The 14,325-nt window shown below is 48.4% G+C and overlaps 3 protein-coding genes across 3 annotated transcripts; all 3 read left to right on the top strand.

Moving 5' to 3' along the window:
* Window positions 1-424: 424 nt before the first annotated feature.
* Window positions 425-1,565, top strand: LOC135609267 (cytosolic sulfotransferase 8-like). The gene has a single exon (XM_065102376.1). It carries the CDS (start codon window positions 473-475, stop codon window positions 1,484-1,486), a length of 1,014 nt encoding a protein of 337 aa, XP_064958448.1. The 5' UTR covers window positions 425-472; the 3' UTR covers window positions 1,487-1,565.
* A 5,861-nt stretch (window positions 1,566-7,426) lies between these two features.
* Window positions 7,427-10,290, top strand: LOC135608838 (cytokinin dehydrogenase 5-like). The gene is made up of 2 exons (XM_065101884.1): window positions 7,427-8,002; window positions 10,192-10,290. The coding sequence occupies exons 1-2, from the start codon at window positions 7,427-7,429 to the stop codon at window positions 10,288-10,290; spliced, it is 675 nt and encodes a 224-aa protein (XP_064957956.1).
* A 1,462-nt stretch (window positions 10,291-11,752) lies between these two features.
* LOC135609268 (cytosolic sulfotransferase 11-like) lies at window positions 11,753-12,796 on the top strand. Its single transcript, XM_065102377.1, has one exon. The coding sequence runs from the start codon at window positions 11,878-11,880 to the stop codon at window positions 12,706-12,708; it is 831 nt and encodes a 276-aa protein (XP_064958449.1). The 5' UTR covers window positions 11,753-11,877; the 3' UTR covers window positions 12,709-12,796.
* Window positions 12,797-14,325: the final 1,529 nt, after the last annotated feature.

A 14,325-nucleotide genomic window follows, 5' to 3' on the forward strand; every position in this document is an offset into this window, starting at 1 on the left:
GGAAAATGGGTAAGACCAACCCGTCTGTCATTTTTTTTTTTTTGGCTCCAAGCACTCCATTCAAATTACCAAATATCAAATATATCTGATGAATTGGGCCTACATAGTTTGATTCTTGTATATGTTTCGCTAAGATTTAGTACCTACATTATCATGATTTTCTATCAATGACAGTAGGCACAATTGGAACGGCCAAATAAGATATTGTTTGTGAAGTACAAGAGGCTGCAACCGGACATGTTGCTATGTTTATCACAATAATGGATGGAGAGCTTCGTTCCCATGCACATGTATAATGGATAAGACCAACCTATCATTTTTATTTTTTTGGGTTCCAAATGCTTATTCAAATTACCTAATATCAAAAATATAGACCATGAGTTGGGCCTATATATAGTTTGATTTCTCATGTATGTTTGGCTAAGATTTAGGAAATCGTTAGATCAGCCTGAGTGGCCTCATCACGTTTTCCATGGCCGACGCTTACAGATCCCAGCTCGAAGAAGAAGAGGAGGAGGAAGAAGGAGTCCATCACCGGACCTATCAACACTACACACAACTCGTGTCGGCACTACCAAGCGTAGACTCCGGCAATGGCAAACCAATCTTCTGCTACGACGGCTGGTACGGTTTGCTGTCGGGCATAATAGGCACCATAGTCGCCCAAAAATACTTCAAAGCTCGCGCTACCGACGTACTAGTCGCCACCATCCCCAAGTCTGGCACCACATGGATGAAAGCCCTCGTCTTCTCCACCGTAAACCGCGGCTCCTGCGTCGACTCCCGACATGCCTTGGAGTCCTACAATCCCCATGAGTACGTCCCCTTCCTTGAACACCAAATCTACACCAACAACCGAGTACCTGACCTGAGCAAGCTGCCACCGCCGCGACTCTTCGCCACGCACATCCCTTTCCAGTCCCTGCCGGCGTCGGTGACGGAGTCCGGCTGCAGAGTCGTGTACGTGTGCCGCAGCCCCAAGGACAACTTCATATCCTTATGGCACTTCAACAACAGATTCAGGACGAAGGCTAACTTGGAGCCATGGACGCTCGAGAAGGCCTTGGACAACTTCTGCAAGGGCTTATCCCTCTTCGGACCGTACTGGGACCATGTGCTCAGTTACTGGAAGGCGCATTTGGAAAGGCCGAATAAGATATTGTTCGTGAAGTACGAGGAGCTGCAGCAGGACACCGTAGCTCAGCTGAAGCGGCTGGCGGAGTTCCTTGGCCGTCCCTTCTCGGAGGATGAGGAGAAGGAAGGCGTGATCGATGGCATCGTGCGGCTGTGTGCCATGGAAAGCTTAAGCAATTTGGTGGTGAACAGGAGCGGCACCACGGAAATGGGGTATTGGATGCTCGACAACACCCTCTTCTTCAGACGCGGTGTGGTGGGGGATTGGCTGAATCATCTTACGCCCGAGATGGCCGATCGATTGGATGAGATGACGAAGGAAAAATTTGCTGGTTCTGGTTTGATGTTCTAAGGCACACATCTTGTAAGAATAATATATATTGAAACTTATGTTGGATCTTAATTCAAGAAATGGATATGGAGGCAGGTAATTACTGTTAGAAATGGTTCACCTGAGTTGAGTCAACTCATAACTCACACGCATCAAATCCTTAGAACATCATATCTATATAAGGACTAGAAAAAAAAAAAAAAAAAAAGGTTAGGAGAAACCCTCTCAACAATATCGTCTAATCACATTATAATTAAACTTTTTTTTTTTTCCGATCGATAATTATAATCAAAATCTAATTAAATCTATAATATATTTTTATATAATTAAATAAAAGTTTATAATATAACAAATCACTATCTACCATGGCGTCGATGTGTTTCATAACACATCAATTTCTGTGAGGTAATTAGAGTTTGTGCCATATAATATTTTCTCTTAAGAAAACAGTCTGTATGGGCAAAGGCAAGAGTTAAGTCAGTCAGTTGGATATCATACATTCTTTGGTGATTTTGGATCCATTATTTTGGGAATTAGAAGTTGTCTTCGCTCCCTCTTTTGCTTTTGTTTGATTCCGTCAATTTACTGAAACAGATTATTAAAAAATAATAACTATTTCAATTCTAAAAATTATCATTAACAAGTTTATATTATGGAACAGATTATAAAAGCTGCTTTTATTCCGAATTCCCAAATAATTAATCACATTCGGAATGTCCAACATGGAAAGAAAATTGTTGTGCTATGGAATTAGTTTGGAGAGGACATGGGAGTTGAGAGGGCGATGATGATCGACGAGTGTGAAGGTCGTGTGCTCCTCCCCCAAGTCTGGCATCACATGGATCAAAGCCCTCGTCTTCTCCACCATAAATCGTGGCTCTTGCGTCGACTCTCGACATGCCTTGGACTCCTGCAATCCCCATGAGTACATCCCCATCCTTGAACACCAAAAACCGAGTACCTGACCTGAGCAAGCTACCACCACACACATCCTTTTCTAGTCCCTACCGGGGGGACGGAGTCCGGCTGCAGAGTCAGAGTCGTGTACTGATGTCTTGATCCTGTCTAATAATCGGATAGATGAGAGATAAATGATGTCTGGAGCCAAAAGTTAAGCGTCAATTGAATCAATTTGATAAAAAGAATTATCGAAGAAATTTTATTGAAGAAGCTTTAGCTTGAATACATTAACATATCCCTCTCCTATTTATACAGATTATGAGAAAAAAAAATTTCTTAACAAAATAAAGGATTTTCCTCGACAGTGAAATTTTCTGAGAAAATCTTATCTATTATTAATCTTAACGTAACAGGATTAAAAAGAAAAGAAAAAGTAACAATACAGGAACAGGGAGAATGCTGGTTGCAAATTCCAGCAGTTGGTTGGACAAGAACTAATTGACTTAATTATAATCCGGAAAAACAGATTTGCTTCATTCTGCATGATATATTCATTCATGCATCGACGCCCAAGCAGATGGATTTGATACCTACCATGATAACATAACTCAAGCATGATTGCCTGTACAAATAAACTTTTAACTCTTGTTGTGACCATATTACACAATAGCATAATATCATCGAAAGATATAACTGTAACTGAGCCCTAAAAGACATAACCTGAATTATCGATCTACCTCCAACCCTAACTGCTTAAGCAAAAATTACTGCGAAAAACTTTAATAAAACAAGCTTTTATAGAGTCCTTTTAAGGCATCATCATCTTTCACTGTGAAACCATCCAAGTATGTATGTAGCACTGATGTGACCTGAATCCTGGACCAAATGACCAAACTAAATTTGACAGTGGAAATCTCAACTACTGCTAAATCTCATTCATGACAACTCATACCGAAAGATTTCATCTTTCAAATAACAACTCTTGAAAACTAATCCAGAAGGCTTTCCAGATTCCATCCTGTAGTATATATAATATTTGAAAAGAGACACCAACCAAATTGCTGTGAAGAAATGGCTCGACAGGAAAGCAATGTGCTAACTAAAAGCATCGATAAAAACAAGTTCACTAATCAAAGATCATCACATGTAGGCTGGTGTCCTTCGTAAAAACATTAAAAATCTAGGACCACTTAAAAGTAGATATATCTTAAATAGGTGGCAAAGTCAATGTTAGAATGGAACCCAAACAATATAAATATAACTAAGAAGCAATTGTCCTCGATGAAAACTTTATTTGGACAAGCGAATAGGGTGAACCATCACCAATATAACTCCACAAGACACGCTTAAAAAAGACACCATAGTCAGGAGATCGAAGAGGTTTTTCCTAACTTGCCAAGTGAAGAAAGGCATGCGAACTGAAATGTTTACAGCCTTGGAGGAAGATTTTGATTTACCAAGTATTTACTGCAAGAAGATAATATATTTCCAAGAGCTGGTTTGCTGTTAATGAGGAATTCATGCACTTCTTCGTCTAATAAATAAGAATGCATATAAGCATAATAAACAACTACGGTATCTAATACCAAAACTTCAAAACGGGATAAGATTACATAAACCAAATGGCAAGGAAAGAGGAAATATCTTCTTTTAGTTTCACAAACTTCAACTACTATAAAACCAACCAACTTGTCTCATCAACATTTTAAATGTCAACGTCTTGGAGACACCTAAGTATTATCACACCATTCTAAACTCGCCTTCAAACATTTTACACCTGACGTTTCTGACTTGTCTCATCAACATTTAGTTTACACTATCTAACTTTTCTTACATACAATAATTTCCAAATAAACTATTATGTAACACCGGCTAGGTCAGGGCAAGCATACACATCAATTTATTTTCTTGAAAGCAACATGCATGCCACTGTCTACAAATTACAACTACCTAATGGTCATGTTATAATATATTTATATGTATTCATGTGTGAGGAGACATTGAAAAAGATGACAAAAAGAATAGTCCTGCAGCTTAAGCTTTTTGGGTTGAATTGGTATATGACTTAATATATATTAATCTTAACTAATTGAACTTACATTCATTGTTAAGTTGAAGGAAAAAAGATGATAAAAAGGTGAATAGTAAAAAAAAAAAAGAGAGAGAGAGAGAGAGAGATTAGAAAAAGTTTTAAATAATTAAAAAAAATAAAGAGTTTTGAGTCAAAATTAACTTGAGTCAAGCTTATAGTACTAACAAAGTTAGCTAAACCAAATAGTTAAACTTGCGATGGGGATAAAGTTAGTCACACCTTTGTTAGTTATCAAATAGTCAAACTTGCGGTGGGGATAAAGTTAGTCACACCAATGATTATAGATAAAATTAACTATGTCACATGCCCTTACTTGTAAGGGGAAGACAATTGAGCCACATATGAATAGGAAGAGAATGTTTCAAGATATTCGTGTGTAAGTAGAGATTAAAAAAATACTAAAAAAATAATCTCACATCAGTAAATATCAAGAGAGTCACATGATATATGTTTAATTCTAACCTATAATCTAATCATTTAAGTTTTTGGATTGAATTGGTGTGATGATTATTTCTATGTTTCACTATAAGATTATTATTTAAAATCTTATTTTAAAAAAATTAATATCTCAAAACTATCCTTTCAGAAGTGGATATAAATATCTTTCATCTCTTCTTCTATCTTAAAAGATAGTGAGCTGGGAGTGCAATAATCAATGGGGAACACAAGACGAGAGACGACACACGATAATAGGCATGACCTGTGGACACTAATCGACGATAGATAGCACAAGTTAGGAGGATGGGGAACCGAAAATGGGGGATGACGATCGATGATAAGCTCAAGTTGTGGATAATGATCGGCGAAATATTAGGGAGTAACGACGATGACAGGATGCACCGGGAATATGGGTATGAAAAAAAAGAAGAAGCTAATTACATAGTATAATCTATAATTAGCTCAGATATTATATTATCTTTTATAATAACAAATATTTTATTTATGATAAAAAAATAAAAAAAATTGATAGCTCCTCACATGCTTAATTGATAATATTTTTTTATTATTTTTGGATTTCTCCTTACATACAATTTTTTAGTTTTAGATTTCTCCTCAGATGCTTAATGGATAAGACCAATCCATCATTTTTTTCTGGCTCCAAACCCTCATTCAAATTACCTAATATCAAAAATATATATCATGAGTTGGTCTTATATATAGTTTGATTCTCATATATGTTTGGCAAAGATTTAGGGACTAAATTAACATGATTTTCTATCAGTTACTAGAAGGCGCACTTGGAAAGGCCAAAGAAGATATTGTTTGTGAAGTACAAGAAGCTGCAACAGGACATGTTGCTATGTTAATCACAATAATGGATGGAGAGCTTAGTTCCCATGCACATGGAAAATGGAAAAGACCAACCCGTAATTTTTTTTTTTTTGGCTCCAAGCAACCATTCAAATTACCTAATATCAAATATATCTCATGAGTTGGGCCTACATAGTTTGATATATATATATATATATATATATATATATATATATATATATATATATATATATATATATATATATATATATATATATATATATATATATATATATATATATATATATATATATATATATATATATATATATATATATATATATATATATATATATATATATATATATATATATATGTTTCGCTCAGATTTAGGGCCTACATTATCATGATTTTCTATCAATTACAGTAGGCACAATTGGAACGGCCAAATAAGATATTGTTTGTGAAGTAAGACGAGCCGTAGCAAGACACGTTCCCGTGTTAATGACAATAATGGATGGAGAGCTTCGTTCCCATGCACATGTATAATGGATAAGACCAACCTATCATTTTTTTTTTGGGTTCCAAATGCTTATTCAAATTACCTAATATCAAAAATATATACCATGAGTTGGGCCTATATATAGTTTGATTTCTCATGTATGTTTGGCTAAGATTTAGGAAATCGTTAGATCAGCCTGAGTGGCCTCATCACGTTTTCCATGGCCGACGCTTACAGATCCCAGCTCGAAGAAGAAGAGGAGGAGGAAGAAGGAGTCTGATAGGGAAAATACTGGTCGGGCGATGCGCCGTGACGACAGCCCCTTGGAAGAGCAATAACGCTGACTAGACCCGCCCTGACGACTCCCGCTGTTGGACGACGACCTCTGACTCCGCACGGTGGACCACGACAAGACAGGACAATAGCCTACCCCCCGCCCATACCCTGCTACGAACTGACTCACCGCGTGACCCCGGCAGCCGCGTCAGACGCCATCAGAGGTACCCCTCACTCCAGCAGGCGGTCAAGTCAGGTAACACTAACCACCTCTATAAATACCCCTAAGCCCCAGAAGGAGAGGAGGGAGGAACTCACTCAAATACAAAACACTCAGAGGCTCTTCTTCTGCCTCATCCACAACCCCCTCCACGTCTTCCTCTAACTTGATCGTCGGAGGGGTCGGGCCGAGCTCCCGGCCCAACCTGTGTGCAGGTGCGAGACGGTGTCGCCTCTTCCTGAAGCTACGGCGGAGCTACCTCCCCACCCGTAGACCACTGCCTTCCGGACCCGGACCAAGCCGCGACGGCCCCAAGGCCACGGCTGAACAGTTACTTATCGTAACATTTTGGCGCTAGAAGGAGGGCCCGGAATGACGGTACGTTAGTCTTCTCCTTGGTTGCTCCACTGCAGCCGACCTGCACCAGCAGCAGCGACTTCTGGGGCTGTTCTCGGCTCCTCGGCCCCGAGCGCCTCGGTCCCACGCGCGCGGCTCGGCCCCGCGCGCCTCCGCCCGCGTCGGCCCCTCGGCCCCACGCGCGCAGCCAGCCAGCGCGTCCCGGCTCCTCGGCCCCCACGCGCGCGGCTCTGCCCCGCGCGCCTCCGCCCGCGTCGGCCCCTCGGTCCCACGCGCGCTGCCCGCTGGTTGCCGGTCTCCGCCAGGGGACATAGCCACTTGATCAAGGGCCAGACGCTCTCGCCGGACGACGTCGTGGTCCAGATGAGTCGCGGCCGGATCGCGCCCCACCCGGAGCCGACGTGCTCGCCGTCCACGGGCGAGTACTATGTCGACGCCTCGGGGGGTGATCTCCAGGTCGATGTGTTGAACTGGACGCTAGTCAACGGCGGCCTCGCGCCCAAGTCGTGGACCGACTACCTCTACTTGTCGGTCGGCAGCACTCTCTCCAACGCCGGCGTAAGCGGGCAAGCCTTTCACCACGGACCTCAGATCAACAATGTCCACGAGCTCGATATGGTCACAGGCAAGGGTGAGCTGATAACATGCTCAGAAGAGCAGAACTCAGAGCTGTTCCATGGAGTTCTCGGTGGTCTGGGACAGTTTGGGATCATCATCAGAGCCCGGATTGCACTGGAGACAGCTCCTCACGGGGTGAGATGGATTCGAGCACTGTACTCCGACTTCGCGGCCTTCACCAGGGACCAGGAGCTCCTCGTCTCGCTCCACAGCGCCCACCGGAGCGAAAGGTTCGACTACATCGAAGGCTTCGTCATCATTGATAAAGGCCTCATCAACAACTGGAGGTCGTCCCTCTTCTCCCCCAAGAACCCTGTTAAGGTAAGCTCTGCTCACTCCAACACGCTGCTGCCTCGCTGCCTCGGCTCCTCGGCCTCACGCGCAGCCAGCAAGCTGCCTCGCTGCCTCGGCCACTCGGCCTCGTGCGCAGCCAGCAAGCACTACGCTGCCTCGGCTCCTCAGCCCCATGCGCAGCAAGTAGCACGCTGCCTTGCTGCCACGCTGCCTCGGCTCCTCAGCCCCATGCGCAGCAAGCAGCACGCTGCCTTGCTGCCACGCTGCCTCGGCTCCTCAGCCCCATGCGCAGCAAGCAGCACGCTGCCTTGCTGCCTCGCTGCCTCGGCTCCTCGGCCTCATGCGCAGCCGGAACGCTGCCTTGCTGCCTCGCTGCCTCGGCTCCTCGGCCTCACGCGCAGCCAGCAAGCAGCCTCGCTGCCTCGGCCACTCGGCCTCATGCGCAGCCAGCACGCTGCCTTGCTGCCTCGCTGCCTCGGCTCCTCGGCCTCACGCGCAGCCAGCAAGCAGCCTCGCTGCCTCGGCCACTCGGCCTCGTGCGCAGCCAGCAAGCACTACGCTGCCTCGGCTCCTCAGCCCCATGCGCAGCAAGTAGCACGCTGCCTTGCTGCCTCGCTGCCTCGGCTCCTTGGCCTCGTGCGCAGCCAGCAAGCAGCCTCGCTGCCTTGGCCACTCGGCCTCATGCGCAGCCAACACGCTGCCTCGGCCACTCGGCCTCATGCGCAGCCAGAACGCTGCCTTGCTGCCTCGCTGCCTCGGCTCCTCGGCCTCACGCGCAGCCAGCAAGCAGCCTCGCTGCCTCGGCCACTCGGCCTCATGCGCAGCCAGCACGCTGCCTTGCTGCCTCGCTGCCTCGGCTCCTCGGCCTCACGCGCAGCCAGCAAGCAGCCTCGCTGCCTCGGCCACTCGGCCTCGTGCGCAGCCAGCAAGCACTACGCTGCCTCGGCTCCTCAGCCCCATGCGCAGCAAGTAGCACGCTGCCTTGCTGCCTCGCTGCCTCGGCTCCTTGGCCTCGTGCGCAGCCAGCAAACAGCCTCGCTGCCTTGGCCACTCGGCCTCATGCGCAGCCAACACGCTGCCTCGGCCACTCGGCCTCATGCGCAGCCAGAACGCTGCCTTGCTGCCTCGCTGCCTCGGCTCCTCGGCCTCACGCGCAGCCAGCAAGCAGCCTCGCAGCCTCGCTCCTCGGCCTCACGCGCAGCCAGCAAGCAGCCTCGCTGCCTCGGCCACTCGGCCTCATGCGCAGCCCGCACGCTGCCTCGGCGCCTCGGCCTCATGCGCGGTCTATCCGCCTACACCGAGCACCTCGGCCAATCACTGCCGAGATCTACCTCGGCGCGGCCTGTCTGCCTCTATCGTGTACCTCGGCCGCATGGTGCCCGAGTCCACGTCCTCGCGTCCTGCCCGCCTGCGTCGTGCTACTCGGTCGCATGGCCCTTGCGACCACGCCTGCGCAGTCTGCCCGCCTGCGTCGTGCTCCTCGGTCGCGTAATGCCCGAGACCACACCTGCGCCGCTAGCCGCCTGCGTCGTGCTCCTCGATCGCGTAATGCCCGAGACCACACCTGCGTCGCTAGCCGCCTGCGTCGTGCTCCTTGGCTCCATGTTCCCGAGACAGACCAGTGCCGCCAGTACGCCCGCGTCGTGCCCCTCAGCTCCATAAACCCCGAGACACGTCTGCGCGGCCAGCCTGCCTGCGCCGAACTCCACGGCCCTATCCACCTGGTTCACGCCCCTCGGGCGCGGCTTGCCTGCGCCGAACCCCTCAGCTCCATGCTTGCCAAGCCCACCACCTCAGTCGCAGCCTGCCTGCACAGAGCACCTCGGCCAATCACTGCCGAGATCTACCTCGGCGCGGCCTGTCCGCCTCTATCGTGTACCTCGGTCGCATGGTGCCCGAGTCCACGTCCTCGCGTCCTGCCCGCCTGCGTCGTGCTACTCGGTCGCATGGCCCTTGCGACCACGCCTGCGCGGTCTGCCCGCCTGCGTCGTGCTCCTCGGTCGCGTAATGCCCGAGACCACACCTGCGCCGCCAGCCGCCTGCGTCGTGCTCCTTGGCTCCATGTTCCCGAGACAGACCAGTGCCGCCAGTACGCCCGCGTCGTGCCCCTCGGCTCCATAAACCCCGAGACACGTCTGCACGGCCAGCCTGTCCGCGCCGAACTCCTCGGCCATATCCACTACCTTGCCCACCTGGGTTACATCCCTCGGCCGCAGCCTGCCTGCGCCGAGTGCCCCGGCTCCATGCTTGCCGAGGCTCTTCAGCCTTGCTCCTGCGCAGCTAGCCCGGCAGGGCCTTCCCCCTCGGTCGCGTAATGCCCGAGGCGCTCCTGAGCAGCCGGCCCGGCCGGGCCTTCCCTCGGTCGCGTAATGCCCGAGGCTCTCCAGAGCGGTCTACCCGCCTGCGTCATACTCCTCGGTCGCGTAATGCCCGAGGCTCTCCTGCCTTGCTCCTCGGTCGCGTAATGCCCGAGGCACACCAGAGCGGTCCACCCGCCAGCGTCATACTCCTCGGTCGCGTAATGCCCGAGGCTCTTCAGCCTTGCTCCTCGGTCGCGTAATGCCCGAGGCACTCCTGCGCGGTCACCCCGCCTGCGTTGTGCTCCTCGGCCCTCGGCTCTACGCCATCCCGAGACCACACCTGCGCGATCGCCCCGCCTACGCTGTGCTCCTCAACCCTCATTGGCTCCATCGGCCCCGAATCCAACCCTGCTCGGCTTCCTGACTGAGTTGCGCACCTCGGCCCCATGTTGCACGAGACGCGTCCGCGCGGCTAGCCCGGCAGGGCCTTCCCCCTCGGTCGCGTAATGCCCGAGGCGCTCCTGAGCAGCCAGCCCGGCCGGGCCTTCCCTCGGTCGCGTAATGCCCGAGGCGCTCCTGCGCAGCTAGCCCGGCAGGGCCTTCCCCCTCGGTCGCGTAATGCCCGAGGCGCTCCTGAGCAGCCAGCCCGGCCGGGCCTTCCCTCGGTCGCGTAATGCCCGAGGCTCTCCTGTGCAGCTAGCCCGGCAGGGCCTTCCTCCTCGGTCGCGTACTGACCGAGACCCACCAGTACAGTCGGCACACCCAAAAACCCCATCGAGGTAAAACAAGCGGGACCACCTACCGCCTACCGCCTGAGACCGCCTCGACACCAAGAGACGCAGCCATGCCTCAAGCTCCCTTCCCCTGTCCCGATCGACGCATGGCTCCTTTTCGGGGGGGGAATATGATAGGGAAAATACTGGTCGGGCGATGCGCCGTGACGACAGCCCCTTGGAAGAGCAATAACGCTGACTAGACCCGCCCTGACGACTCCCGCTGTTGGACGACGACCTCTGACTCCGCACGGTGGACCACGACAAGACAGGACAATAGCCTACCCCCCGCCCATACCCTGCTACGAACTGACTCACCGCGTGACCCCGGCAGCCGCGTCAGACGCCATCAGAGGTACCCCCTCACTCCAGCAGGCGGTCAAGTCAGGTAACACTAACCACCTCTATAAATACCCCTAAGCCCCAGAAGGAGAGGAGGGAGGAACTCACTCAAATACAAAACACTCAGAGGCTCTTCTTCTGCCTCATCCACAACCCCCTCCACGTCTTCCTCTAACTTGATCGTCGGAGGGGTCGGGCCGAGCTCCCGGCCTGACCTGTGTGCAGGTGCGAGACGGTGTCGCCTCTTCCTGAAGCTACGGCGGAGCTACCTCCCCACCCGTAGACCACTGCCTTCCGGACCCGGACCAAGCCGCGACGGCCCCAAGGCCACGGCTGAACAGTTACTTATCGTAACAGAGTCCATCACCGGACCTATCAACACTACACACAACTCGTGTCGGCACTACCTAGCGTAGACTCCGGCAATGGCAAACCAATCTTCTGCTACGACGGCTGGTACAGTTTGTCGTCGGGCATAATAGGCACCATGGTCGCCCAAAAATACTTCAAAGCTCGCCCTACCGACGTACTAGTCGCCACGATCCCCAAGTCTGGCACCACATGGATGAAAGCCCTCGTCTTCTCCACCGTAAACCGTGGCTCCTGCGTCGACTCCCAACATGCCTTGGAGTCCTACAATCCCCATGAGTACATCCCCTTCCTTGAACTCCAAATCTACACCAACAACCGAGTACCTGACCTAAGCAAGCTGCCACCCCCGCGACTCTTCTCCACACACATCCCCTTCCATTCCCTACCGCCGTCGGTGGTGGACTCCGACTGCAGAGTCGTGTACTTGTGCCGTAACCCCAAGGACAACTTCATATCCTTTTGGCACCACGAAAACTGGGTCAGGACGAGGGCTAACTTAGAACCATGGACTCTCGAGAAGGCCTTCGACAACTTCTGCAAGGGCTTCTCTTTCTTTGGTCCGTTTTGGGATCATGTGCTTGGTTACTGGAAGGCGCACTTGGAAAGGCCTAAGAAGATATTGTTCGTGAAGTACGAGGAGCTGCTGCAAGACACAGTAGCTCAGCTGAAGCGGCTGGCGGAGTTCCTTGGCTGCCCCTTCTCGGAGGATGAGGAGAAGGAAGGGGTGATCGATGGCATCGTGCGGTTGTGTTCCATGGAGAGCTTAAGCAATTTGAAGGTGAACAGGAGCGGCACGACGGACTTCGGGTGTTGGACGGTGGACAACAGCCTCTTCTTCAGACGCGGTGTGGTGGGGGATTGGCTGGATCATCTCACGCCCGAGATGGCCGATCGATTGGATGAGATGACGAAGGAGAAATTTGCTGGTTCTGGTTTGATGTTCTAAGGCACATATCTTGTAAGAATAATATATATTGAAACTTATGTTGGATCTTAATTCAAGAAATGGATTTGGAGGCAGGTAATTACTGTTAGAAATGGTTCACCTGAGTTGAGTCAACTCATAACTCACACGCATCAAATCCTTAGAACATCATATCTATATAAGGACTAGAAAAAAAAAAAAAAAGTTAGGAGAAACCCTCCCAACAATATCGTCTAATCACATTTTAATTAAACTTTTCTTCTTCTTTTTTTCTGATCGATAAGTATAATCAAAATCTAATTAAATCTATAATATATTTTTATATAATTAAATAAAAGTTTATAATATAACAAATCACTATCTACCATGCCGTCGATGTGTTTCATAACACATCAATTTCTGTGAGGTAATTAGAGTTTGTGCCATATAATATATTCTCTTAAGAAAACAGTCTGTATGGGCAAAGGCAAGAGTTAAGTCAGTCAGTTGGATATCATACATTCTTTGGTGGTTTTGGATCCATAATTTTGGGAATTAGAAGTTGTCTTCGCTCCCTCTTTTGCTTTTGTTTGATTCCGTCAATTTACTGAAACAGATTATTAAAAAATAATAACATTTTCAATTCTAAAAATTATCATTAACAAGTTTATATTAGGGAACAGATTATAAAAGCTGCTTTTATTCCGAATTCCCAAATAATTAATCACATTCGGAATGTCCAACATGGAAAGAAGATTGTTGTGCTATGGAATTAGTTTGGAGAGGACATGGGAGTTGAGAGGGCGATGATGATCGACGAGTGTGAAGGTGGTGTGCTCCTCCCCCCTAGTCCTCGTCTTCTCCACCATAAATCGTGGCTCTTGCGTCGACTCTCGACATGCCTTGAAGTCCATGAGTACATCCCTTTCCTTAACACCAAATCCACACCAATAATCGAGTACGTGACCTGAGCAAGCTAAATGATGTCTTGAGCCAGATGTCTTGAGCCAAAAGTTAAGTGCCCATGTAACTAATTTCTTCCTTCTTCCTGTTCGATGTTGGGCTGATAGTCCACAGATTCAGTCCATAGTGAGCTTAGACAGCCCATAGCTCACACCATCTCTTAACTTAATCCTAATTAACATTATGAGGGGTGTGATGACTGCGTTTTTGAGATAGAAAAAAATATATAAATAGGGCAACAATGTGGGAGTAGTGAATAACCACGGGATTCAAAGAAAAGGAGGAAAACAAGACAGAAAAGGAAGAGAAAGAAAGGGAAGAAGACAAGAACAACGCAGAGAGGTTGTTCTCAATCATCTAGCAGTGTTCTCATCTAAGGTTAGATCAAATCTACAGCAGACTCGTACTGTGATTACTTGGGGAGATTTTAGATATTGTAGGCAGTGACGTGATCTTTGTATCCCATTTATTCTCTTGTGATTGTTGCTAGGGTTTAAGGTAAGAGATTGAGATTTGTATATTCATTATTCTCATAGTAGATTATCTTTAGTTTGCTCTGTGGTTTTTACCCTTCACATTGAAGAGATTTTCCACGTATATCTTAGTGTTCTATTTGATTATAGTTCCATTTAATTCCGCTGCATATTATGGTCTTCTAGTATTTGTTCATATATAAAGGTTATTCCTATTTATATT

This window comes from Musa acuminata, chromosome BXJ2-4 (genome assembly GCF_036884655.1).
Source record: "Musa acuminata AAA Group cultivar baxijiao chromosome BXJ2-4, Cavendish_Baxijiao_AAA, whole genome shotgun sequence".
NCBI classification, from domain to species: domain Eukaryota; kingdom Viridiplantae; phylum Streptophyta; class Magnoliopsida; order Zingiberales; family Musaceae; genus Musa; species Musa acuminata.